Source organism: Corythoichthys intestinalis, chromosome 11 (assembly GCF_030265065.1).
Source record: "Corythoichthys intestinalis isolate RoL2023-P3 chromosome 11, ASM3026506v1, whole genome shotgun sequence".
Taxonomy (NCBI): Eukaryota; Metazoa; Chordata; class Actinopteri; order Syngnathiformes; family Syngnathidae; genus Corythoichthys; species Corythoichthys intestinalis.
This window is the reverse complement of record NC_080405.1, coordinates 53,752,915-53,780,605: the sequence shown is the minus strand read 5'-3', so window position 1 is coordinate 53,780,605 and position 27,691 is coordinate 53,752,915. Positions and strand designations below refer to the sequence as shown.

The 27,691-nt window shown below is 42.7% G+C and overlaps 1 protein-coding gene across 1 annotated transcript; it reads left to right on the top strand.

Annotated features, from left to right (window-relative positions):
* The first annotated feature begins 2,088 nt into the window (after nucleotides 1-2,088).
* Nucleotides 2,089-25,786, top strand: mtnr1al (melatonin receptor type 1A like). Its single transcript, XM_057851226.1, has 3 exons — nucleotides 2,089-2,413; nucleotides 18,414-18,532; nucleotides 20,855-25,786. Exons 1-3 carry the CDS (start codon nucleotides 2,089-2,091, stop codon nucleotides 21,503-21,505), a joined length of 1,095 nt encoding a protein of 364 aa, XP_057707209.1. The 3' UTR covers nucleotides 21,506-25,786.
* Nucleotides 25,787-27,691: the final 1,905 nt, after the last annotated feature.

Here is a 27,691-nt window from a genome sequence, read left to right as displayed (position 1 = left end):
AACGGAAGAATCATGAATGTTTGTGAAAAGACTACATTAGTAACAGGTTGTTTTAGGGTATTCTTGGTGGAGAGGAAACTGACTGACTGACTGACTGACTGACTGACTGACTGACTGACTGACTGACTGGGGTGCCAGTTGAATTTCAATGCGCTATAATGATAAGTGTATTGTCAAAAATCACAGCCAAACATTTTTCTGCCATTTAAAATGAATGGAAAATTTGTACGTGCATAGCCGTCAATGGCATTGAAGTGCATGGCCTGCATGAATATACCAAATACCATATACAAAAAAAAAAAAATGCCACACACAAAACTAAAAAAAATCATACCAAAATCCATTGTACCACATAAAAAAGCCCCAAACAAAAAAAAAATGCTACATGCCAAAATACATTTTACCAGATGACAAAAAATGCCACATGCCAGAATCCATTTTGCCACATACCAGAAAAAAAAGCCACATACCAAAAAAATGCTACATGCCAAAATACATTTTACCAGATGGCAAAAAATGCCACATGCCACAATCCATTTTACCACATACCAGAAAAAATGCCACATGGCAAAAAAGTGCCACATGCCAAAATCAATTTAGCCACATACCAAAAAGTGCCACATGGCAAAAAAAAGTGCCACATGCCAAAAACCATTTTGCCACTTACCAAAAAATTCCACATGGCAAAAAATTGCCACATGCCAAAATCCATTTTGCCACAGAGCAGAAAAAAATGCCACATACCAATATCAATTTGGCCACATAAAAAAAGCCACATACCAAAAAAAATCCCACATGCCAAAATACATTTTACCACATAGCAAATATAATGCCACATGCCAAAATCCATGTTGCCACATACCAAAAAAGTGCCACATGGCAAAATCCATTTAGCCACATACCATAAACAATTCCACATGGCAAAAAAACCGCCTCATTCCAAAATCAATTTTGGCACATTAAAAAAAAATTGCCAGATACCAAAAAAATGCTACATGCCAAAATACATTTAACACATGGCAAAAAATGCCACATGCCACAATCCATTTTGCCACATATCAGAAAAATGCCACATAGCAAAAAAGTGCCACATGCCAAAATCATTTTAGCCACATACCAAAAAATGCCACATGGCAAAATCCATTTAGCCACATACCCAAAAAATACCATGGCAAAAAAATGCCACATGCAAAAATACATTTTGCCACATGGCAAAAAAAAAATCCACATGCCAAAATCAATTTTGCCACATTCCAAAAACAATGCCACATGGCAAAAAAAAAAGCCACATGGCAAAATACATTTTGCCACATGGAAAAAAATTCCACATGGTAAAATCCATGTTGCCACATACCAAAAAAGTGCCACATGGCAAAAAAATGCTACATGCCAAAATCCATTTAGCCACATACCATAAACAATTCCACATGGCAAAAAAATGCCTCATTCCAAAATCAATTTTGGCACATTAAAAAAAAAATTGCCAGATACCAAAAAAATGCTACATGCCAAAATACATTTACCACATACCAAAAAATACCACATGGCAAAATCCATTTTGCCACATATCAGAAAAATGCCACATAGCAAAAAAGTGCCACATGCAAAAATACATTTTGCCACATGGCAAAAAAAAAATCCACATGCCAAAATCAATTTTGCCACATTCCAAAAACAATGCCACATGGCAAAATACATTTTGCCACATGAAAAAAAAATTCCACATGGTAAAATACATTTTACCACATAGCAAATACCACTTTTCATTCTTGCTGTCTCTCAGGAGACGAGAGCGCATCATGCACGCTGATGACTGCATGGGCAGGAAAAGAGTGAGCGGGGTAGAGAGAGAGAGTTTGGAATCAGAGAAAGAGAGGGGGCGGGATGCTAAAAGGCGCGCGCGCCCCTCATTCGCACGTTGATTTCCTGGCGCACTACTGAAAACACCAGCATGACACCGGGAAGAATGAGCGAGCGCGCCGCGCACGTGTGCGGCCGCGAAATCCCGGACTCGAACAAGTGACTCCTCCGACGCGAAGCACCTCCACTCCACTGCCATGTCCCTAATTGACGAGCCCTAGAGTTGCCATGTTGCGCCCGAAGCGAGACCCGGCGAGGCTGGTGGACCCGCGGCACCTTCCGCAGCTGATGGCCGCCCAGCAGCAGCAACAGCAGCAGCATCAGCACCAGCCGCAGCGGGAGCACGAGTCTCCGGCGTGGACGCCCGACTCGCTGGGGGCCACGCCGGGGCCGCGCAACGTCACGCCCGCCGGGACCCCGCCGCACCAGCAGGCGTTCCCCTGGGCGGTGACCGTCCTGGCCGGCGTGCTCATCACCACCATCGTGGTGGACGTGGTCGGCAACCTTCTCGTTATCCTGTCCGTCTTCAGGAACAGGAAACTCAGGAAAACAGGTATGGACGGATTTAAGCGCCTGTAACTTCTTTACTATACTCTTATCATTCTTTGTGGTTTTACTTGTTCCTACCATTACTTTTATCATCTTTCATTTAGATTATTTTTTACATAGTATTATTTGGACTCATCATTTGTACTTATATCACTTACTCCTGTATTATCCTCTATTCCTATACACTGAAAAAAAATTAGTGCCATTGACTCAGTCAAAGTTAGATAACGATTTGGACGCATACATTATTTGTGATTTTTAGTTAAAGTTTACTTGACAGCAAGAATTTTTTTTTTTTTTTTTACAAAAAATGCTTAAGTAAAAATTCAGTAAACAATTTCTATGACATAATGGACTCACTATTTGTTAGTAAATTTGACTAAAGACTACCTTTGTATCTATAAATTACATATAAAAATGCTTGACTTTCAGGACTGTTAAACTCGTTTAACTATCTTTATTTGCAGCAATATTTCAGTAATATGTACATAATATTTATAATAACATCTGAAGCCATTAAAGCTTATTTTATTTTAGTTATTTTTTGGTTTGATCATTGTATTTGTTATATTTTGCTTAAGTGATTTTAATATTGTTTTGGCAACTATTTCATGACTTTTCTTACTAATTTGACTAGTACTCATTTGTAGTTTTACTGTATTTTTCTATGTATTGTGATTTGATTTGATTTTTTTCTGCTTTTTTTTTTTTTTTCCAATCACTTTTTGGGATTTTTTAGAACTGTAATATTTTTAAACGTTATTTTTACAGGTGTTTTTTCATTTTATTTTATTTTATATGATTACTATTTGGTTGGATCATCATATTTGTAATATTTTGGTTAAATATTTTTAAGCTTTTTCTTTTTTTTTCTTTTTTTTTAAACAACTAAACAACTGCTTTATTCATGTTTTTTCTTACTACTTTGACTTGTACTCATTTGTATTTTTACAATAGTACAGTACTTTAGTATTGTATTTTCTATGTAGTGTGATTTTTTTTTTTTGCTATTGTTTCTTTTCTAATTACGTTTTGCAAGACCTTTTTTTAGAATTGCAAACATTTTTTAGTTTTTTTTTTTTTTTTTTGCTATTTTTTTATTATTATTATTATTTACACCTATTAATAAAACTATGAGTTCACAAATATTCTTTTTTTTTTTACCAGTATACTCTTTAATTTGTAGCAACTTTCCAAATTCCAAATATTGTTTTAAAATGAAAAAAAAAATCCCCCATCCTCAATCCCCCCAGAATTTTTACCTAGATTTAATATTTTTCATATTAACAATTGTCTTTTGTTTAAAAAGAAAAAAAAAGAAGAAAAAAAAAACACCCAAAAAAACCAAAACTGGAAAGATTTTCATGTACATTTTTGCCCCCCCACCCCCAATTTTTTTTTTTTTTTTTTTTTTTTTTTCATTATTTTCATTATTTTACTTCTAATCTATTTTGTTGTTACTTTCAAAACTTTGACTTGCATTATTTTATTTTGTATGAAACTGAACTTTTACTTGGATGAGTTGTCAAACGGACTTGTTATTTTCACTTGAATTACAGTATTTGCTTACTTTTTCTAACTTCCACTGTTTATTTTTTGCTCTCCCCCGCCACAGTAAGGTTGTTTTTTCTGTCTTGTGTTACGTCTCTGATTCTTTTATTAGCCTCCTTCTTTAATTGTCGATCAGGGGATCATTAGTTTTTGCTTTCAATATGTGAAATTATTTTTTGTGATTAACATGAGTACCCATCTTTCAAATAAATATACATTAAAATCGGGTGGCACTGGGGGGCAACTGCCCCCCAAAAATAGGCTTGTCACCCGAGTCTGCACTGATCAAAACTGAAATTTTACATTTTCTGCCATTATTTAAGCAGTGCTGTCAGTGAGGATCCTTATAATAATAATATTATAAAAACCAATGTATGAAGTTTCTGTAGTATATCAGATTGTAAATGTACCTTTTTGTAGTGTCTACATACGATTTCTTAGCCAACTCTGATTCAATTTGTGTGCACATCAACCATATGTTGACACTAAGGGTGTAACAGGTAATCTATGTGAATCAATTTATCGATTTTTTAAGCACATTTGAAGGTAATTGAATGATTCAATGTATTTTCGGTATGAAGTTTTGTTTAAAAATTGTTTTTTAAAAAAAGTTTCATCAACAAAATCGTCACATACATCCAAACTTATTTGTATTATTTATTGTTTTAGGTGAATTGGAGCAGATTTGGGTAAATATCTTGATGTTTTTTTGTATTAAATCAATTAAAGGCCTTTGAATCGAATCGTAACAGAATATCATTGCACAAAGAATACCATTAAGAAATGTTTGCCACCCTTTTGCCACCCCATAAATATTTTTCTAGATCCGCCCCTGGCCATAATGTGCTTAAAGCAGTGGTTTATAAACCTATTTGTCTCTACTTCTGACTTCAATAATTAGAATTCTGTCACGGTTGAAAAAGTGCCAAGTTGTATGTCTTGAATAAGTGTCAACCGCTGAAGAAAATGAAAATTGGACACATTTTTAGACAAAAAAAAAAAAGGCTGGAAATGTGTCAGTTTCTCGTTTGACGTGCCTGCGAATGTCACGCGCTGAGCTTTTTGTCCATCCCGTGATTGACAGGAGATGTGCGCAGAATGACACATGATGAGATGACGACTTGTAGGATGATATGATGGCGCTCGTTAAACTCCATCTTCTCATGACACCAAAGGAGATGAGCGAGAGGAAAAATGGATATGATGGAGCCGGAACCGATGACGTATTGATTGACGCGCAAGCAGCTTGATTGATCAAGATTGAAGGGAGTCACGTTGACTTAAAGCGCGTTTTCAATAGTGTCACTAGTTTTATTTCTAAAAAAAAAAAAACATGACTGTATCACGTGGCTCTTTAAACTCTTTAAATTAGTTCATCAAAAGTAGACGTCAATATCAATGAACAAGGAAAATGCGTTGGCTTTGTCAGGCAGTGGAACACTTAGGCAGGCAATCGGGCGGACAACCTTTTTACATACAGTATTCCAAAAGCTGCAGTTTGCTTATAGTACTAGGGACAGTGTAATAATAAACAAAACAAAAGAATTTTTTTTCTGGTGACAAATGAAACTTTGCTGCCAAAGCAATTTTTCCTTTCAAACGCCTTCTTTGTTTAATGATGGAGGATACACTGCCCTCTGGTGGCAGTGTTGCGTCTGGCTGGACTGTCGCCTTGTATGACTAAGAAGCAGACTCAGACGTCTGACATGGATAAAGGATAGCTGCACTCTGGTTTGGCCCACATAAGGCTGTAAGTTGTTTCAGCTAATATTCATTTGTAATTAAATTTAGAGATACAGTTTATGGAGTTACGTGTAAGCGATTTACTTTCCATTCATCCATCCATCCATCATCTTCCGCTTGCTCAGGGGTCGGGTTGCGAGTGCACCAGCTTTAACAGGGAAGCCCAGACTTCCCTCTCCCCAGCCAGTTCAACCACCTCCTCCGGCGGGATCACAAGGTGTTCCCAGGCCAGCCGAGAAACATAGTCCCTCCAGCGTGTTCTGGGTCATCCCCGGGGCCTCCCGCCGGTGGGACATGCCCGGAACACCTCTCCGGGTAGGCGTCCAGGAGGCATCCGAACCAGATGCCCAAGCAACCTTAGCTGGCTCCTCTCAACGCGGAGGAGTAGCGGCTCAACACTGAGTCCCTCCCGGATGACCAAGCATCTCACCCTATCACTAAAGGAGAGCCTGGACACCCTGCGGAGGAAACTCATTTTGGCCGCTTGTATCCGGGATCTTGTTCTTTCGGTCACGACCCACAGCTCGTGACCATAGGTGAGGGTAGGAACGTAGATCGACTTGTAAATCGAGAGCTTCGCCCTTCAGCTCAGCTCCTTCTTTACCACTACGGACCGGTGCAGAGTCCGCATTACTGCAGACACTGCACCGATCCGCCTGTCGATCTCCCGCTCCCTCCTACCCTCACTTGTGAACAAGACCCCAAGATACTTGTACTTCTCCACTTGGGGAAGGATCTCATCTCCAACCCGGAGAAGGCACTCCACCCTTTTCTGACCGAGGACCACGGTCTCGGATTTGGAGGTGCTGATCTTCATCCCAACTGCTTCACACTCAGCTGCGAACCGCTCCAGTGAGAGTTGGAGGTAACGGCTCGATGAAGCCAACAGCACCACGTCATCTGCAAAAAGCAGAGATGCAATGCTGAGGTCACCAAACCGGACCCCCTCAACGCTTTGGCTGCGCCTAGAAATTCTGTCCATAAAAATTATGAACAGAATCGGTGACGAAGGGCAGCCTTTGCGAAGTCCAACCCACACTGGGAACGAATTCGACTTACTGCCGGCAATGCGGACCAAACTCTGACACCGGTCGTACAGGGACCGAACAGCCCTTACCAAGGTGCTCGGTACACCGTACTCCCGGAGCACCCCCCACAGGACTCCCAGAGGAACACAGTCGAACGCCTTCTGTAGATCCACAAAACACATGTAGACTGGTTGGGCGAACTCCCATGCACCCTCGAGGACCTTGCCGAGGGTGTAGAGCTGGTCTACTGTTCCACGGCCTGGACGAAAACCACACTGCTCCTCCTGAATCCGAGATTCAGGACCCTCCTCTCCAGGACCCCTGAATAGACTTACCGGGGAGGCTGAGGAGTGTGATCCCTCTGCGATCTTCCCTTGAGCTCTCCACCTGTGGGAGGGGTCAAAGGGGTCGGGTGCGTAGGGAGTAGGGCGGCAGCCAAAGGCAGGGGCCTTGGCGGTCCGACGCCCAGCGATTTGCTATTTGAATTGTAAATACGTTACCATTCGTAGCATTTAAACTAGCTGACTTTTAAGTTAGCTAATTTACTAGAACTACCAAGGGTGGATCAATTGATACAAATCCCATATGTATACAGAGAAGGGTCTTCTGACCTTAATCAGCATATCTTTTGTGAGCATGGAGGTCCTCATTAGTTATTCACACTTGCAAAACCTCCGGGTAGGATGAAACCAATTAGCATCTTGAGTGTTTGCAGGGCAGGGCTGCCTTGGCTTTGAAGGACAGTGGAACACTCAGGCAGGCAATCGGGCGGACAACCGTTTTACATATTCCAAAAGCTGCAGTTTGCCTACAGTACTAGGGATGGTGTAATAAAAAAAACAAAAGAAAACATTTTTTATGTGGTGACATATGACACTTTGCCATTTTGCCGGGGCTAGGTTGTTGCCGAGGCAATTTTTCCTTCTGCGCCTTCTTTGTTTAATGATGGAGGACACACTGACCTCTTGTGGCAGCTTTGGGTCTCGCTGGACTTTCGCCTTGTATGACTAAGAAGCAGACTCAGACGTCTGAAGTGAATAAAGGATAGCTGCGCTCTGGTTTGGCCCACATAAGGCTGTAAGTTGTTTCAGCTAATGTTCATTTGTAATTAAGTTTACAGCTACAGTTTGTGGAGTTACGTCTGAGCAATTTGCTAGCAGAATTGTAAATACGTTAGCATTATTAGCATTTAAGCTAGCGGACTTTTGTTAGACAAATCAGGATAATTTAATCTACTAAATTTACATATTGATTAGACTAGATGGATGTTTGAACACCAATTGTTTTGTGTCAAGTGTTTTATTTTTAAAGTTCATGTTGTTTTGAACATAAGTGAACATACTGTATGTACTGTAAAGTCGAAATTGCGTAAATCGAGTATGTTGTAGCCTGGGGTGTACCTGTAAATAACGATAAGTTTTGATACTTCTGAAATCCAATATTGTATCTGGATACAGAGTTTCGGTATCGATACTTTTGATAGTCCTACTAGAGAAATATTTCTTACGTAACTGTAAAATCTGTGTACTGTATAAGCAAACCAACGTACAGTATACAGTATAAGACTATCTCACAAGAGTTGCAAAAACAAATACAGGTAGTCCCCGGGTTACGAACAAGTTCAGACGTAACCCGAAATTCCGCGTAAATCGAAATTAACCCTTTAAGTAGCCCTAAATCTCGAAATAACTATCCAAAACGTCCAATAATACAGGTAATGTGTTTTGTTCAATGATGGAGGATACACTGCCCTCTTGTGGCAGCTTTGGGTCTGGCAGGACTGTCGCCTTGTATGACTCAGACGTCTGACGTGGATAAGGGATAGCTGCACTCTGGTTTGGCCCACATATGGCTGTAAGTTGTTTCAGCTAATATATGTTTGTGTATGCATTTGTAATTAACAATTGTAATGAGCAACTTTACGCTTAGTAAAGACATAACAAGACATGTTAATAAAGTAAAGTGAGATATAAGATACTTTGAGGTAAGATTGGGTACTGTTAGTGCGACAAAAAAAAAAAACTGGAGCCAAAATGGCGGACGAGACTCCGGCGTCGTAAAGTCAAATCGTGTATGTCAAGTACATCATAACCCGGGGACTACCTGTAAATAACGATAAGTTTCAATGCTTTTGAAATCCAATATTGTATCTGAATACAAAATTTGGGTAACGATACTTTTGATTATACTACTAGAGACGTATTCCTCATGGGACTTTAAAATCCATATATAACCCTACCAACCTATATAGGACTACCCCATGAGCTTTGGTCATGCAAAAAAAAAAAAAACAGGCAGTACCCGGGATACGAACGAGTTCCGTTCCTACGCTGGCAACGTAAACCAAATTTCCGCTTAAACCGGAATCAACCCTTTATGTATCCGTACATGATAACTATCCAAAAAGTCCAAAAGTATTGGCGTACTCGACTTGCGCAATTTCGACTTTACGACGCTGGAGTCTCGTCCGCCATTTTGTCTCCAGTCTTTTTTTTTTTTTTTCCTCGCACAAACAGTACCTAATTGTACTTCACAGTATCTTATTTTTTACTGTACTTTATGAATCTGACTTGTTCAGTCCTAATTAAACGAGATGCTGTTCAGTTTGACAGACAACAAACAAGGCAATAGTGCTGTTTGAAGCTTTTTACTTTTTTCACTTTTGACAATTTGTTAAGCTAGTAGTAGATTAAATTAGCCTAATTTGCTTCACATACAGTAAATCTGCTATCTTAAATGCTACGAATGCGAACATATTTACAACTCTCATAGCAAATCGCCCTGCGTTGTGCAACAATTCCGGTCATTTTGATCTTAACGGTGCCGGTCGGTCAAACGGTTTGGAAAAAACGAGAATAAAATGCAGAAATAAATAACAATTAAGTTGAGGAATTTTATTAGATGGGCCTTTGCTTTAGAAAGCTGCATCAATAATGTAATAGGGAATTAGAATATTTAGATATTCTATATATTATTAGATGGGGCTTCGGCCCAGATAGTAAAATTCCTTGGTTTTTTTTTTTTTTTTTTTAATGGCGCTTCACACAGCCGAAATTGTTTAACCAACCGGCACCGTTCGAATATCAAAATAAATCGAATTTTTGCGCCACGCAGGGAATTTTTCAAATGACCCTAAAAAATGTTCCATTCGCTCAAAAACGCAGGTTAAAAAAAAAGGGTTAAAAAAAAAAAAAAAAATCTAATTATATCTCGTCCTACAATTTTTGACAAAATTTACACATCAAAAATTCCACGATGTTAAGGGGCCAAAAAGTTGTACACAAATTTGCCAAAAACCTACACTTCTCCCAAAATTAGCCAAAAACTGTCCTATTCATTTCTAATGGAATGCCATTGACAGCCATGTACGTCCAAATTTCCCATTCATTTTCAATGGCGGGAAAACATAGGTCCTTGTGATTTGTGACCACTTACCATGAAGCCCATTGACATTCAACTGGCGCCCAAGTAAGTCGATGCAATTGACAGCCATGATCGTCCATGCCACTGATGGCCATGTACATCCAAATTTCCCAATAAAATGTTCAATGGCAGAAAAGCCTGTTTGGTTGTAATTTTTGACCAAGAACGTACCATGACAGCCAATTGAACTTTAACTGATGCCCAAGTAAGTCAAGATTTTCACAGGACGCAGGAATTTTTTTAAATGACCCCCACAAAAATTTTCGTCTGCCCGTAAACATGGATTTAAAAAAAAAAAAAAAAAAAAAAAAAAAAAATTTAAACATGTATCTAGTCCTACAAATTTTTTAGCAAATCACAAATTCCAGGACTTTAAGAGGCATAAAAGCTGTATACAAAATTGGCCTAAAACCTACAGTTCCCCCCGAATTAGCCCAAAATTTGCCCATTCATTTCTACATACGTCAAAATTTCCCATTCATTTTCAATAGCCGTAAAACATAGGTTTGTTGTTATTTCTGACCATTTACCATGCCACCACATTGACTGGCGCCCAAGTAAGTTGATGCCATTGACAGCCATGATCGTCCATGGCATTGACGGCCATGTACGTCCAAATTTCCCATTCAGTTTCAATGGCAGAAAAACCTGTTTGGTTGGGATTTTTGACCAAAAACTTACCACGACAGCCAATTGACATTCATCTAGCGCCCAAGTAAGTCAATGCCATTGACAGCCATGCAGGACGTGTCCCCGAAAAATTTATTTTTTTGCAAAAGTGTGTGCATGGCTGTCAAATCCATTTGCTGGCATTGAGTGATCATGTTTCACTGCCATTGGTGGTGATAGACTTCCAATCTAATTTAACATTGTGACTCCCGGTCCAAATGCTTCTGTGGCATGACGTGACTCTGCTTTAATTGTTTCCAGTCAGTTAGTGGATTCATTACGCAGAGCGGGGAAAACACTAAATGGTCTTCATCACTTCCTGTCGCTCACCGACAACCTTGCCACCAACTTCCTGCATCCACTTAACATTCACTTACCCATTTCGGTCCACTCTTCCAGCAACAAGCGAGGCCGGCCTCCCACTCATCCACCTACCTTCCTTACCAAACCATTCATCACCTGCTACCTTTCCCACCCGTCTTTTCCACTCCCGTCTCAATTCATCTCCCGACATTCCAATTTTTTCCGGTCTTATTCCCATGACTCGTCCCCCCATCTCCGCTTTTGTCACCCTTGGCAGCTCTCTACTTTTTCCAATTTTCCATCCCGACTACTCTCCTCCCATCTCCATTATTCCGTACGCCGCCTCCCGGAATCATATGTCGGGCCCTCCTGCGGGGCCATTGTATGCAAATGAGTCACTATTGTTCGCGCCTAAGCGTTTCCTCGCGGCCGCCGGACCACGAACCTGACGTTCGGTGAAAGTGGAAAGCAATATGTGGGAGGGTTTCGAGGTGGGGGATTGGCTTGCAGAGCACGGTGAAGGTGGAGGGATGAAAGCACCGCGGGGACGGCGGTCAGGAACATTCTGGGAAAACATCTGCTGCTTCTCGGAGATTAGGATCCAGATCACGAGGGGGAGTTGCAACTTAATGGAAGGGTTTACCAAGACTGAGCAAATACAAGGTGGAGAAATGACAGTTTCCTCAACAATCTTTTAGCTTTGTAAACTTGCAGGCCATGTACGGAACTGAATAAATCTCGTTATCTGCTCAAATTTGACAGTGACACCGTAACCATAGCTTGTAAGATTGTGACCCGAAACTATAAGCTGTTAAACATTAAAAGCATTAAGTCGCAAAATTGCCACAAGCAACATTGCTGATTTTAACAAGCCAGAGCTGCAAATACGGTGCCTCATGTAGTGGCTACTTTGCACCAAAAGATGGCAGAAATCTGCAACTTCAACCTGAGCATCATTTGTGGGCGTGTTCTCATTCAAGGTTTTTTAGTTTCGAAGAAACAAGGAGCAATGCTTGGAGTAGAATACTACAAGGCCGAGAGGATTATTTATCGTTGAGGAAGTACAGTCAATGATCGCTGTTAATGGCGAGGGGTGGTGGGACGTGCGGCTGGGAAGAACTTCCATGCGGTGGTCCCACTGCCCTCCTAATGCATACACTGCACTACCCTGACCACATAATCCCATCACGGTGCTGGGAAATGGCTGCCAGTCGGGGACCTGACAGCCATAGTAATAGGGTGCTAGGTGGGTCTCACGCGGTTTATCTGTGGTGTGGCCCCCTCTTCGCCTGGCTGCTGGTTGCTGGGGTGGAGGAAGATCAGGGCTCCGGTCCCGCGCCACCCCGCGGCAGCTTCTCAGCACTCTCCTGCTTCCGCCTTCCCCCCTCTCTTGTTTGCGGGTGGATGGCCGGGCGCAGATGGGTTGGCAGGGTGTCGCCCACTCCAGGTGGGAACCCTGTCCTGCCCCGGGTATAGACCCTACCCACGTGACGTCACAACTCCTTCCTCCTGACTGGTGCCGCCCAATTGTCCGTCAACACATCATGTTTCCCTGTTACGGCTACGTACATTCCTCCTATTTACGACGTGTTTCTCTGCTTGTTAACATTAATAATCAAAATGGTGAAGGCGTGTGTGGCGGTCGGTTGCAATAACAGAGAAGATAGACGGAGAAGACGGAGAGACTTGAAGTTCTACCGGATTCCGAGAGACCCGGAGAGAAGAGAGCGAGATGGGCTGCTGCAATTCGACGAGAAAACTGGGCTCCAAACGATTACCACAGATTATGTAGTAGTCATTTTATATCTGGTAAGATGCATTTAATATATATTTAGAGGGTTTTGGGCTGACAACCACAATTAAGATCATTGCTAGGCTAATCGCCGACAACATACACGTATGTATGTAGTGAGAGTGCTATCGCTAAACCATATAAACATTAAAAGCCCTAACTCCATTGACAAACGACATGAAATACATTAGACTTGACAGTGGATGTTAGCAATAACAAAAGATTTTGAATTGAAAATTTCGTAACTCACCTTTCCAAGCACAAGATAGATTCCTGCCGAATTTTCGTGGACGAGGACCTGTTTCACCCAACCAGCAACGAAGTATTTATAAGCCTCCAAGCTCTTAAAGTTTTTCAAACTTTCGTGAGAATAGGCTGATTTTGTGTGGACAAGATAGTTGTACAGTTCAGGGTAGCTAGCAGATGTCAGGCAAATACGGCGGAGACAGCGGGTCGAAAAACATCGATTTAGGCATCAAATATGGATCTGGCGAATGGATAAACTGAAGATTTTCCACATAACGCCTGTTATGCAACGCATCAAGTGAGTTTACGGCATCCGAAAGCACCGGGTCTTCCATGAAATGCATTATAAATTGCTCGATCAATTGAGACCATTGATAATACAGACACAAAATGACGGACAAGTGGGCGGAACCATACAGCGAGCACGTGATTTTGTGATGTCGGTGGGTAGGGTCCATAGTTGGCTGTGTCGGTTGGAGTGTTGCAGCGGTGGCTGGTTCGTGGTGGAGCATACCCTTAATCCTTCCCAGAAGGCCGGTTAGTGGGAGTGGGATGGTCCGGGGGATCACCCTAGGTCCCAGGGGGATGATGGCGGCTCTCTTGTTGGAGCTGGCTCACCCCCAGGACTGGCTGGGGCGGCCCCTTCGCAGCATTTCCATTTGTCTGCAGGATGATCACACGTCTGATGGGATTCACGCATGACTGGGTGCAATTAGACACACTTTGCCAGGATTAGCGATCAGGCAGCATAAAATAGGATGTCAACATATACACATTACAAGGGATTCACACAATACTGGGTTCTACAACTCACATTGCCGATTTGCATACGCTCCACCTAATCACATCTCTTTCTGACCCCCCCCCCCCCCCCCCCCACACACACACACACACACACACTTTTCTCCTCGGACATCACAGTTAGTGTAGGCGTTGAAGGTATTTCTTGTTGTTGTTGTTTGTTCTTTGTCTCGCCTTTTCTATTTTTCTTTCTGTCCTCCCATAACCGCTATGACTGGTCAGTGCTTTGTCCTAAAAAATAAAATACAATGAATAATTATCACAATGGGAGTATATTGTACTCCCATGTGATACATTATAACTGTTTAGACCAGGCATGTCCAAAGTCCGGCCCGGGGGCCAAATGCGGCCCGTGGTCAAATTTCATCCGGCCCCCAGCCGCTGTCATAAAATCAATAACATCTGGCCCGCACACAGACTTAATAAATTGGTCAGCAGTACTGCCACCAGCATATGAAGTAGCTTACACACTAAATGCTGCTCCTCATTTACCCACGAAAAGGCAGCAGCACTCTAAGCAACATTACCCCGTGTGACCCTTTACTCCTAACTTTCTAAAATGGCGACAATCAACAAAAGAAGTTGACTGCGAAAGGCTGACGCTTCAAGGATAGGTGGAAATTGTACTATTTGTTCACTAGAATACGCAACAACTGTGTCTGCCTCATTTACAAAGAGACAGTCGCTGTTTTTAAAGAGTTCAGTGTGAGGCGATATTACCAAACATGGCACACTGACATGTACGACAAGATTACAGGGAAGATACGCAGCGAGAAATTGAAGCAACTTGAAGCTAGTTTAATTTCACAGCAGCAGTATTTCGCAAGAGCCCGAGAGTCGAAAGAGAACGCCACTAGGCTAGTTGCGAGATTGTTGAAATTATTAATTTAAAAAAATAATGAAGCAAATGTGACACACAAAATGGCTTGCTAAAATTTGCTTGAATATATTATTTAGGGCTGTCAAAATTATCGCGTTAACGGGCGGTAAATAATTTTTTAAATTAATCACGTTAAAATATTTGACGCAATTAATGCACATGCCCCGCTCAAACAGATTAAAATGACAGTACAGTGTAATGCCCACTTGTTACTTGTTTTTTGGTTTTTGGCGCCCTCTGCTGGCGCTTGGGTCCAACTGATTTTATGGCTTTCAGCACCATGAGTGAGCATGGTGTAATTATTGACATCAACAATGGCGAGCTATTAATTTTTTGATTGAACATTTTTACAAATTTTAATAAAACGAAAACATTAAGAGGGGTTTTAATATAAAATTTCTATAACTAGAACTACAAGTCTATCTATCCATGGATCGCGTTAAGAGAATGTTAATAATGTTAATGCCATCTTGTTGATTTATTGTTATATTAAACTAATACAGTACTTATGTACCGTATGTTGAATGTATATATCCGTCTTGTGTCTTATCTTTCCATTCCAACAATAATTTACAGAAAAATATGGCATATTTTATACATGGTTTGAATTGCGATTATTTAATTTTTAAGCTGTAATTAACTCGATTCAAAATTTTAATCGTTTGAAAGCCCTAATATTATTCTACGTAAAGGTAGTCAGCCACGGTCAGCCCCTCGCATTTTTAACACACCAAATCTGGCCCCCTTTGAAAAAAGTTTGGACACCCCTGCTTTAGACGAATAGGACATTCAGATTCCCGTTCTCCGTGTCAAGCAGCTGAACAGGACGGTTTAAAAAAAAAAAAAATCGCTGTTGATGTGGACCAGAATCTACCGCGTGAACTGAAAAAAAAGTAGTAGTAGTAGTAGTAGTGTCCCCCAATAGCTGACATACATTTTTTTGTGTATATATCATAGTAATAAGTGTATGTAAAACACTATAAATGCATGTTATCAGTAGAAAATTAAAGAACAGTTTGAAACATTTAAGTAAAATATTAATAATATAATTAACATACATAAAAAGATGTATTAATAATATAAATATGTACTTCATATTCATTCTCTGTCTCTGGTCTTTCAATGAGGGGAAGCTCACAGTGTGTCTGTCTGTGAGAGCTTTTTGACAGTGGAGGGGCACAGCGGCCTCTGCTGCTCGGTAGGGAAAGAAACTGGAGTGCCAGGAGTCAAGTCTCCGAACACAAGCAGCTACAATAAAACAAAACACCAGAAATGGAAGCTGAATTTTTCACTGGTCGTTTTTAACAAAGCAAGTGTCGCTACAAGGATTATGAAAGTCAACGGTTCAACTCAGAACAACGGAATGAAAATTGAAAAATGTCTGCCATGGATGTTAATACGACAAGATCACTGATTCGTTCATTTCGCTGTCAATCAAAAAGGAATTCAGACTCGGACAGATCATCCAATCATCATGCAGACAAGCAGAGCGTCTGAGCCCTGCTCACTGGCCGTTGCCCACCAGAGGCGCACGGCGTCCGATGGGCAGGGTAAACCAGTGTTTTTCAACCTTTTCTGAGTCACGGCACGTTTTTACATTTGATTTTGCGGCACACCACAATTCAAAAATGTTCCAAAATGACTTTCTGTATAGTATATTTATTTATAGAATAAATTCTCAGTATTTATACATACTTAGAATGAAACTCAAGCCTGTTTAGATGAACACAAAGCTTACTGACAATGGCTTTGCAGACAGGTAGTATTAATGTCTCTGCCACAATGTGGGACTTTTTGGATTTAGCAACAAGTTAAGCAAAAAGCTAACTGGCTTTGAGAGCTTTTTCATTTACCTTTGCAGTTTTTCTAAAAAAAAAAAAAAAAAAAGCTTGTTTCTCTGTGTTTTCCAGTAGTCCATAGTTTGGAGCGACCGGTGTTACATTTTGAGATCACGTTCAAGCTTGCTTGGCTCCATGGCGCTGTTCGGATAGCTGCTCGTGTCGCGTTCAAAAACTGCTCAAATTTCTAGCCACCGGTACCCATGCTGTCCTTGACAATGTGTTGGAATAAAACACAGGGAGAGGATTGTCAGTCGTCACATGGACACAAGGACACTTTTACACTTTTACACTTTATTAGGTATACCTGTCCAACTGCTCGTTAACACTTAATTTCTAATCAGCCAATCACATGGTGGCAACTCAGTGCATTTAGGCATGTAGACATGGTTTAAGACAATCTCCTGCAGTTCAAACCGAGCATCAGTATGGGGAAGAAAGGTGATTTGAGTGACTTTGAACGTGGCATGGTTGTCTAAGTATTTCAGAAACTGCTGATCTACTGGGATTTTCACGCACAACGATCTCTAGGGTTTACAGAGAATGGTCCGAAAAAGAACAAATATCCAGTGAGCGGCAGTTCTGTGGGCTAAAATGCCTTGTTGATGCCAGAGGAGAATGGACAGACTGGTTCGAGCTGATAGAAAGGCAACAGTGACTCAAATAACCACTCGTTACAACAAAGGTAGGCAGAAGAGCATCTCTGAACGCACAGAACGTCGAACTTTGAGGCAGATGGGCTACAGCAGCAGAAGACCACACCGGGTGACACTCCTTTCAACTAAGAACAGGAATTTGAGGCTACAATTTGCACAAGCTCATCAAAATTGGACAATAGAAGATTGGAAAAACGTTGCCTGGTCTTTTGAGTCTCAATTTCTGCTGCGACATTCGGATGGTAGGGTCGGAATTTGGCATCAACAACATGAAAGCATGGATCCATCCTACCTTGTATCAACAGTTCAGGCTGCTGGTGGTGGTGTAATGGTGTGGGGAATATTTTCTTGGCACTCTTTGGGCCCCTTGGTACCAATTGAGCATCGTTGGCACACCACAGCCTACCTGAGTATTGTTGCTGACCATGTCCATCCCTTTATGACCACAACGTACCCAACTTCTGATGGCTACTTTCAGCAGGATAATGCGCCATGTCATGAAGCTGGAATCATCTCAGACTGGTTTCTTGAACATGACGGAACGGGTGATCCGCATCATGGATGTGCAGCCGACAAATCTGCACCAACTGTGTGATGCCATCATGTCAATATGGACCAAACTCTCTGAGGAATGCTTCCAGAACCTTGTTGAATCTATGCCACGAAGAATTGAGGCAGTTCTGTTCCGGTGAGTGTATATTGAAACTTGATGTGTCTAATCAAATGATGTACAGTAGACATGCTGGGGTCCAAATTGTTGTGGACAGCAAGGTGGCTGATGGTTAGAAATCCGAGCAGAACAATGCACTCTCAACTCTGGAGACACACAGCGTTTAAAGGACTGTGAAGCTGTGCGAATGAATGTAACGCAAGCTGCATCGTCACCAGTGGAAAGAAGCTAATTGAACAAAAGTTTATTTAGTCATTGACATGTACACACAACAGCATACATTTGATCACTTATTTTTTGACATTGTAGCGGAAGCTGAGCTTCTTTTGCAGTCTTAGAGCAATTGCCACTGCGTAGGACTTGGTCATCCTGGACTAACCCTAAATGCATCTGCATCTCTTCAGGCAACGCATTCGTGGTGAGCCTGGCTCTAGCCGACCTGCTGGTGGCCGTGTATCCGTACCCTCTGGTGCTGACGGCCATCTTCCACGACGGCTGGATCGCCGGATATCTACACTGCCAGGTCAGATGATAAAACCGCTGAACAATCATGGTATGCCTTCAGCATCAGCAGTAGTGCTGAATTGGACAAGGAACTTTGGCCGGATGTCAGCGGCATATCGTCTTTAGGCGTAGGCGTAGGCAAAATTTCATTGTTACATCTATTGGGAAAAGAAATTCCCAAGGCGTAGGCAAAATTTCATTGTTACATCTATTGGGAAAAGAAATTCATTGTTCTGCCTTCACTATATGATGATGGCAAAGATAGTTGCAAAAACAAAACACTGTTTACAAATCGCACTACATTGAATTGTCTTCAACGACACACCTAAACAACCCTTACATCTTGATATTCTAATTTCAAGCCGATTCAAAACCTTATCACAGAAATGAAATCTTAATTCCAACCCTTAAACCTGATTTTAGACCCTTATTTCAAACCCTAATCCCTGTTTAAGACCTTCACAATGCTTTGAAACCCCAATTCCCAGACAATTGGACTCAAGGCGCAAATTTAATGACTTGCAACTAGACTCGGACTCCACTCGCTTAAGCTGGGAGGGTCCATAGACTTCACCATCAGTTGACAAGACATCTCCCACACGAGCCCTATCTCCCGTCAACTGATAGTGAAGTCTATGGAGGGTCTGAGACAGGAGAATTAACTCGACTCGATTTATGAACAATAAGACTCCAATCTGGTTTTCGTCCATCCCACAGCACCGAGACAGCGCTCATCAGCGTCACCAATGACCTTCTGATGACCTCTGACTCCGGTTCTACTTCCCTCCTTATCCTTCTCGACCTCTCTGTTGCATTTGATACTGTTGGTCATCACATCCTTCTTCACCACCTCCAACACGATATAGGTATCTCTGGCACTGCCCTTCAGTGGTTTAACTCATACCTCACGGGAAGGACCGAGTTTGTAGCCCTGGGGGATGATAAATCCCTCCCTAACACTGTCGTCTGCGGAGTCCCCCAGGGCTCTGTGCTCGGTCCAACCCTCTTCACCATTTACATACTACCCCTCGGTTGTGTCGTCAGCAGGCATGGAATACAATTCCATTGATATGCTGACGACACACAACTACTGTATATTTCAAGGTCACTCCGTCCTCCACCCCCTCCTCCTCTGTTTCTCAACTTGACTCCTGCCTGGAAGAGATAAAGGCTTGGATGAGTGAAAACTTCCTGCAGCTGAACAGCTCCAAAACAGAAGCTATTCACATTGGTACTCCTCACCAGCTCCGTTCCACCCCCATTTCCTCAGTCTCTTTTTTCGGCCACAAAATTTCCCTCTTCCCTTCTGTGACTAATTTGGGAGTCAGGTTTGACCCCCATCTTAGCTTTAACAATCACATCAATTACATTTGCAAAACCTCCTTCTTTCACTTCCGCAACATTGCCAAAGTCCGGCCATCTCTCTCCCGTCCTGCTGCAGAGAGACTCGTCCATGCCTTTATCTCCTCCAGGTTGGACTATTGCAACGCACTCCTCATCGGGATCCCTGGCAAGAGCCTACAAAGGCTTCAGTGTGTCCAAAACAGTGCTGCTAGGGTCCTGATGAGGGTGCGTCAACATGAGCACATCACCCCCATCCTTGGCACCCTACACTGGCTCCCTGTTCACCTCCGTATTGAATTCAAAATGCTCCTTCACACCCATCACTGTCTACACGGTGTAGCCCCACCTACCTCACATACTTCTGCCAGACCCCGGTCAAGCCAACAGCACCGTCTACTCCTGCCCAGGACTCGGCTCAAGACTATGGGCAACAGGGCCTTTGCAGCTGCTGCTCCCCGTCTGTGGAACGCCCTCCCAGACCACCTCAGAGCGGATGCATTTAAAAAAGGACTGAAAACTCACCTTTTTAAAAAAGCTTATTCTAGCTAATTTTATTTGACTGTCTTACTTTTATCTGATTGGTATCTGATTTTATTTGTGCTTGTGTCTGTTTTGCTTTTACTCTTTTATTCTTAGTCTTTTTATTTATTATTATTTTTCTTTTTTGGCAATGTGCACATAGAGATTTGTTTTTCAAATGTAAAGTGTGTTATAAATAAAATGCATTATTATTATTAAGACTCGACAAGCTGACTCGAAAAACTCAATCCTACCTGCCAGTGATCTGCTTAAACACACATTCGAATCACAGACAACAACCATGCATTTGTCCAATTTGAAACATCTAAAAACCTAGCGCCAGTTTGCCTACCACATCTAATTTGAAGGCTGACGCTGTCTCAGAAACCTTAATTTACCTCCTACACTGGCTCAAAAACCAGATTCCCAGATTTCTCCGCAGACCCCTAACCTGCAATCCTCCCCCTTTTTCCGGCAGGTGAGCGGCTTCCTGATGGGCCTGAGTGTGATCGGGTCGATCTTCAACATCACGGGCATCGCCATCAACCGCTACTGCTACATCTGCCACAGCCTACGATACGACCGCCTGTTCTCCAGCACCAACACGGTGGGCTACGTGGCGCTGGTGTGGGGTCTCACCATCCTGGCCATCGTTCCCAACTGGTTCGTGGAGTCGCTGCAGTACGACCCGCGGGTCTACTCGTGCACCTTCGCCCAGTCGGTGAGCTCGGCGTACACCATCGCCGTGGTGGTGGTCCACTTCGTGCTGCCCATCTCCATCGTCAGCTACTGCTACCTGCGCATCTGGACACTGGTCATCCGCGTGCGGCGCCGCGTCAAGCCCGATTCGCGACCCAAGCTCAAGCCGCACGACCTGCGCAACTTCCTCACTATGTTCGTGGTGTTCGTGCTGTTCGCCGTGTGCTGGGCGCCGCTCAACCTCATCGGCTTGGCGGTGGCGCTAGACCCCCGGCTGGGCCGCGCCATTCCCGAGTGGCTCTTCACTGCCAGCTACTTCATGGCCTACTTCAACAGCTGCCTCAACGCCGTCGTCTACGGCGCGCTCAACCACAACTTCAGGAAGGAGTACAAGCGCATCGTGCTCATTGTGTTCAAGTTCCACTGCTGAGGGGTCGGGAAGCGAGCCGGAAACACTACAGGGAAGTCACGCTTATTGTTTTCTGGTTGTTTTCGTCCCATCAGATGAAAAAAAAAAATGTTTACAACCTGGCGGAAAGTCATTGCGATGCTTTTCGAGAAGATCACGTCATCACCATCATCAAGTTCCATCAGGACATTTTTTTTTAACAATGTTGACTTTTCTGTGACATGCTGCTGCATTCAAGGACACTGGGAAAACATACCTAAAAATGTACATAAATTAAACTCAATGGTTTGAAGTAGAATTGACACCAGATTTACCTGCAAGCCACACTATTGACTTTGTAGATAGGTCAATTTCCCCAAGTTTTGTCCTAATTTCCTCATTAAAAGAGGAGCAAAGAAGGTCACCAAAAGCTTTTTTTTTGACGGTAATAAATTATGAGCCATCATCCAATCAGCAATATATTCTTCGAAGGTTCCTCCCATGAAACAGGTCTCAATTGGATCTTTCGATGCGTGGGACGTATTCGTAGCGGGATACAGGTAGTCCTCGGTTTACGAACGAGTTCCGTTCCTGCGCTGGCAATGTAACCTGGATTTCCACGTAAGTCGGAATGAACCCTTCAAATACGCCAAAACACCCTCTAAATTAAAAAAGTCCATCTATCCATCCAAAAACATTTATTATACGTCATTGTACTGTCCTCGCCAAGACGGTGGAGCTAAGTCCTAGCTAGACACCGAGCAAAGCTCCAAAATGACGATGTCAGACGTCCGTGTGATTTGCTGACTTTATTCAGCTGCTTATGACATCAACACTTGCAGAATGAAACGAATAAAATGAAATGAAATTAGTCTCATCTTCAATAACAGCAATTCAAGTTTGTGTTTACAAATAGCTGCTGATACAGCAATAAAAAACGGTTAGCATGTATCGGTTAGCGTTCGCACATCATCGAAAACAATCACATAAACTCGCCCCAAATAGTCGACCACAATTGAAACGCCCAAGAAACAGGACAAAATGGGTTATATACAGCCGTCGCCTCTGGATGTTTCACAAGCAACAAATGTGTGCGCGCAGGCTGTCACCTCTGTCACTCGGCTTCTCTGTGTGTGCGTGTGTGGCATGGGCGCGTCTGTACATGCGCTTGCTTCCTGATCTACGCTTCCTGCGTCACAATAAAAGCATGCATCACAAAACAAAAGTCAGCATTTTAACGTGGGTTGTGTTGCGTTCTCAATGATTGGCTCCTCCGCCTCCTTAATTTATTTAGGCTAGGTTATTTCATCAAAATGACACTTCTGAGGAGAAATGAGACACGGAGAAGACACAGTACATATATCATAAATTTTAAGTCCCAGATATGAAAATTTAATAAGGAAAAATTTATTAATTCAATTCTTTTAAGACTTTTTAAGACCCTGCGTGAACCATGGTACAAGCATGTCATGCATTGTGAAGACATGACAGAAACGATGTCGCATTTTCGTCCCGTAGTCGTCAGGCGAAAACTGGCATTCATCTCGTTATGTTCTCGTCTCCCGAGCCAGGTTTTTTAGTCATCGTCACAAAAAATTATTATGTTGCAAGACCAGCCTAACACAGGGAAGATACACCTGGCGCCACAACCAAGTGTTGAAGTGCCTGGCTGCCGAACTTGAGAACAAGGAGGGTAACCACTAATGCCAGGCCTCTAAACCCCTCAACCTACCTTCGTACGATAAACATCTTTCATCCGGGAAGGGGTGAAAAGAGGGGCCAAGTCATCTGTTCCGGATCCAGGCCCACTGAACGTAGCCTGGGATTGGGAAATGCTTGTGGACCTCAGCCAGAGGCTGACCGTCCTATCTGAAACTGCAACAACCAACCTACGCCCGGACCTAGTCCTGAGGTCCAAGTCTTGCCATCGATAAAGCATTTGAACGGAAGCGATTGCGATATATCCATCTAGCAGATGAAGCAGGAGGGAGGGGCTGGAATGTAAAGGTATGTCCAGTGGAGGTCAGTTGTAGACGCTTTGTAGCCAGGTCAACAACATTGCTTCTGAAGGAATCATACGGCAATCCCAACAGAAGGAAATTTAAGAACTTGCCACAACAGCAGAACGGAGTAGTCACTGGTTGTGGCTGAAACGTAGAGATGCAACATGGGCTGCCAAATGATTGCGTGGTGCCACCGCACCCCCGGGTCTGATCATCCCGAGATGGGCCATCCTCAGCAGAGGGTGTCTTGTTGTAAGTGGCCGAAACACCCAATGATGTCTGAGGCAAGCAACTCCTCTGAAATTGCAGCGATCAACCTGCACCCGGACTTAGTCCTCTGGTCCAATTCTAGCCGGTGTGTCTTCATGCTCAAACTGACCGTCCCATGGGAAGATGCCATCGATGAAGCATTTGAACAGAAGCGATTGAGATATGTCGATCTAGCAGATGAAGCAGAAAGGAGGGGCTGGAATGTGAAGGTGTGTCCAGTGGAGGTCTTTGTAGCCATGTCCACTACAATGCTTCTGAAAGAAGTAGGGATCAGCGGGCAGGCCCAACGGAAGGATATTAAAGAACTTGCCACTACAGCAGAACGGAGCAGTCACTGGTTGTGGCTGAAACGTAAAGATGCAACATGGGCTGCCAAATGATTGCGTGGTGCCACCACACACCCGGGTCTAATCATCCTGTGGTGGGCCATCCTCAGCAGAGGGTGTCTTCTTATAAGTGGCCGGAACACCCAATGATGTCTGAGGCAAGCAACTGATGATGTGATTCACTGGTGGCACAAATTGATCACAGCCAAATTCCACCCCACCCAAGAGGACATCTCTAGCGTTTGATTGATGTGCTGATTATTAGGGATCTTTAACAGCAAATCCCATTAAGAAGTCAGAAGTTCGTCGACAAGATATTTTCATTTTTGCCATTATTGACGAAAACAACACCGGTACACACAACAGTATACATTTGAACAGTTATTTTTGGACATTTTGGGGTAAACTAAGCTTCCTTTGCAGTCTTAGAGCAATAGCCTCCACACATTAATATACTACAGCAATTGAATACATTTTAAGGCAGTGGTTCTTAACCTGGGTTCGATTGAACCCTAAGGGTTCGGTGAAAGGTAATAAATCGCAGAGCCCTATTTTCGTACTAGGATTAAATCCAGGCAAAGTGGCTTTTTAGACAAGGTTTTGGACTGGTTTGCTCCCAACAGGCTTAATCCATTTCATCCTCGATCAGTCTGAATCTGATGAACTGGTTTGCTCAGAAGAAGGTTGACCCGCACTTGGTGTAAGGGAATACAACAGACCAATGGGCAGCATGGTCACAAATTTTGACCTTTTTGCATGCTGTCAAAATGAGAATTTTGAACGTGGATTTGCTAAATTATTAGCTTGCTAGCTTAGATATACAGTGCTACCTCGACATACGATCGCTTCGACACGCAAGCTTTTTGACATCCGACGTAAAATTTGACTTGCCATTTGTATCTACATCCGACGACACGCTCGAAATACAATGATTTACGACAGCGCCGCAGTTTCTTTGTTTTCCCGCAACACGGACGCATCGCGAATTTTCTTTTGAGAGAACTCGACATGGGCTCCAAGAAGGTTGGTGCGATGGTGAAAAAAGGTGACGCTTACCATTGAAATGAAGATGCAAATGTTTGGTCCGTGAACTGGCTCGACAATACAGCCGTACAATGTTTCCAATCTCAACGGACATCCTCCGATTTATGTTCGCCGGTCTTTATAAGTTAAGGTGACTGTAACCGGTCCGCGCCGCACCAAGGTTCCGCTCCCCCTCGCTCAGGTCAGGACTCGAACCCGCGTCACATGGCGCGTCCACATGGCATGGCCTAGCGGTTAGTGCCTCCGCCTGCCGTGTGGACACGTTGTGCAGCACAGGTTAGAGTCCTTACTTGGACAAGGGCGATCGGAATGCATCGGGCGTGGTGCGGCCGGTTACATTGGTGCCGTGACCCGGATTGGCAGTGAAGGTTTACGGGGGGGTGAGTGTAACAGGTACACGCAGGTCCGTGTGTGGAAAACCTTCCCTTCGATGCCTTCATGGGATGCACTGGCAGCTAGGCCTCCACCTGCTGTGTGGACGCGTCGTGCGGCGCGGCTTCGAGTCCTGACCTGAGCGAGGGGGGATCGGAACATGGGTGCAGCACGGACCGGTTACATGACAATTATTATTGTGGTAACATCGGCAAGGAATTCGTCAAGTTTTTAATCATTTATTTCAGAACAACGCGGTGCGTTCAGGTGCAGTACGCAAAACACATCTGCCACATTAGAACCAGATTTGTTACATTATTACAGGAATTATTATTCCGATTTTTATTTATAATCAATTTGTTTTGCTGTGTGTAATTGCCATCTGTAATAGTACCAGCAGTATTTATTAAGGACTTCGGGCTGTGGAACGAATTAATGGAATTATAATGTATTCTTATGGGAACGTCCTGCTCGACATACGACCGTTTCGACCTACAATCAAGGTCCTGGAACGAATTAACTTCGTATTTAGAGGTACCACTGTATCAGTTTTGAATTTGGGGAAAAATATGCTTTGAATCCACATTTGAAACTTGCGAAGTTCGCTACCTATAGCAAGGTTAAGAACCACTGTTCTAAGTATTTTTGAAATAGGGAGTTACTTTTCAATTGCCCTGTATATTTGGCTGGCAACCAATTCCAGATGCATACACCACCTCCTCCCCAGAGCTAGCTAGGATAAGCTCCAGCACCCCCTTGACCCTCAAGAAGATAATCGGTACGGTAAAATGAATGAATATATTCGACTTGACTTTTATTTTGTCGATTCAACTCATAACGTGTTGCGGTGTCGCCCTTTGACTCCTCCTTCCTGCCTTCTCATTTGTGTCCACTTCCATTTTGTCATTGAAATAACATAATTGGTCCTGACTCATAACAAATACATATGCGTGCACTTTACATAAAAACACGGTGACCGCATCACTGTTACATAAAATGCGGAGGAGGCATGCTTATCATTAGCTTCTATTCTGTAAGTGACTGTGAGCGCATCTGTGTAAAGAAAATATGTGTTTGTTGGTTCCTCGCAAATTATGGGAAAAAAAAATTACGATCCACCTATCGTACAGCGCAGGAAATACGTCCTTTTCTGAAACAATGTCCCAAAGGTAGTTCTGGCGTCCAAAGAAAACCCTACGAGACAGGGTACTACTTTCCAGTGAAGAATCAAAGTACATGTACCTAAGAACTGAATTCGGGTGGAGCCGAAGTACTTCATACTTTTGAGAGGTCGACGGAATTAAAAACAATTTGCAGGATTAGACGGTGTATGCAAGTGGTCGCAACAAAAACAGGTTTACCGGTTGTTTACATCATTCCCAACTTCCCTAAAAGGTTTCAGGAAAATACACACCTCATCCGTGGTATGAAATGTGTTTCAAAACATATGAAAATATGATTGTGGGACATTTTAACCCTTTCAGGCATGAATTATGATTTGTTTGATGACGCAAGATGTCAATGGCACTCAAACACGAGCATTCGCAGATATACAGTACTTCCCAGTTTGAATGAATTGGACCTCTATCGCTGTCAATGAACTGTAATGAGTTACCGTATTGGCCCGAACATAAGACGGCCCTGATTATAAGATGACCCCCTCTTTTTAAGTTTATACAGAAAATAATTACAGTACATCTGAAACAAATGAATATAACAATATATTTGAGAGAAAAAGCATGTTATTTTGCCTCATTCAAGTCTTAATATCTGAACATGCAATCACATTCGTAAATGAATGGCTTCTGGTTTTTGAAATGTAAATAAACCAATCTATTGTGATAAAACAACAAAATTGCAATAACTGTATTAACCATCAAAGTGAGGTCTAACTAACTGTAGTCACATGACACAAATCTGAATAAAGGAAAAACATTGCAATAAAATAATGCAAACTGGTTAAACTTGAGAGTAGCTGAGATGTGTCATGACAGAACATTACTCCTCAAGTTCAGCATTCGCTTCAATGATGTCTGGCACCATCTAGCGTCGTGAATGGGTATAATGTCTAGACCCCGTATATAAGACGACTCCCACATTTTCAGTCTTATTTCAATGGAAAAAACACTGTCTTATATATTGGCCAATACAGTAAATTCGGTGGCGGAAAATAAAACTACTGTGTTACTATGAGCCGTACACTTTGTGTATTT

Bases quoted from the DNA above. Each gene is read 5' to 3' on its own strand.
- mtnr1al (XM_057851226.1), top strand. From the start codon at position 2,089: ATGTTGCGCCCGAAGCGAGACCCGGCGAGGCTGGTGGACCCGCGGCAC. The intron at 2,414-18,413 runs GTATGGACGGAT...GCATCTCTTCAG, and splicing joins CAGGAAACTCAGGAAAACAG to GCAACGCATTCGTGGTGAGC. The intron at 18,533-20,854 runs GTCAGATGATAA...TTTTTCCGGCAG, and splicing joins CCGGATATCTACACTGCCAG to GTGAGCGGCTTCCTGATGGG.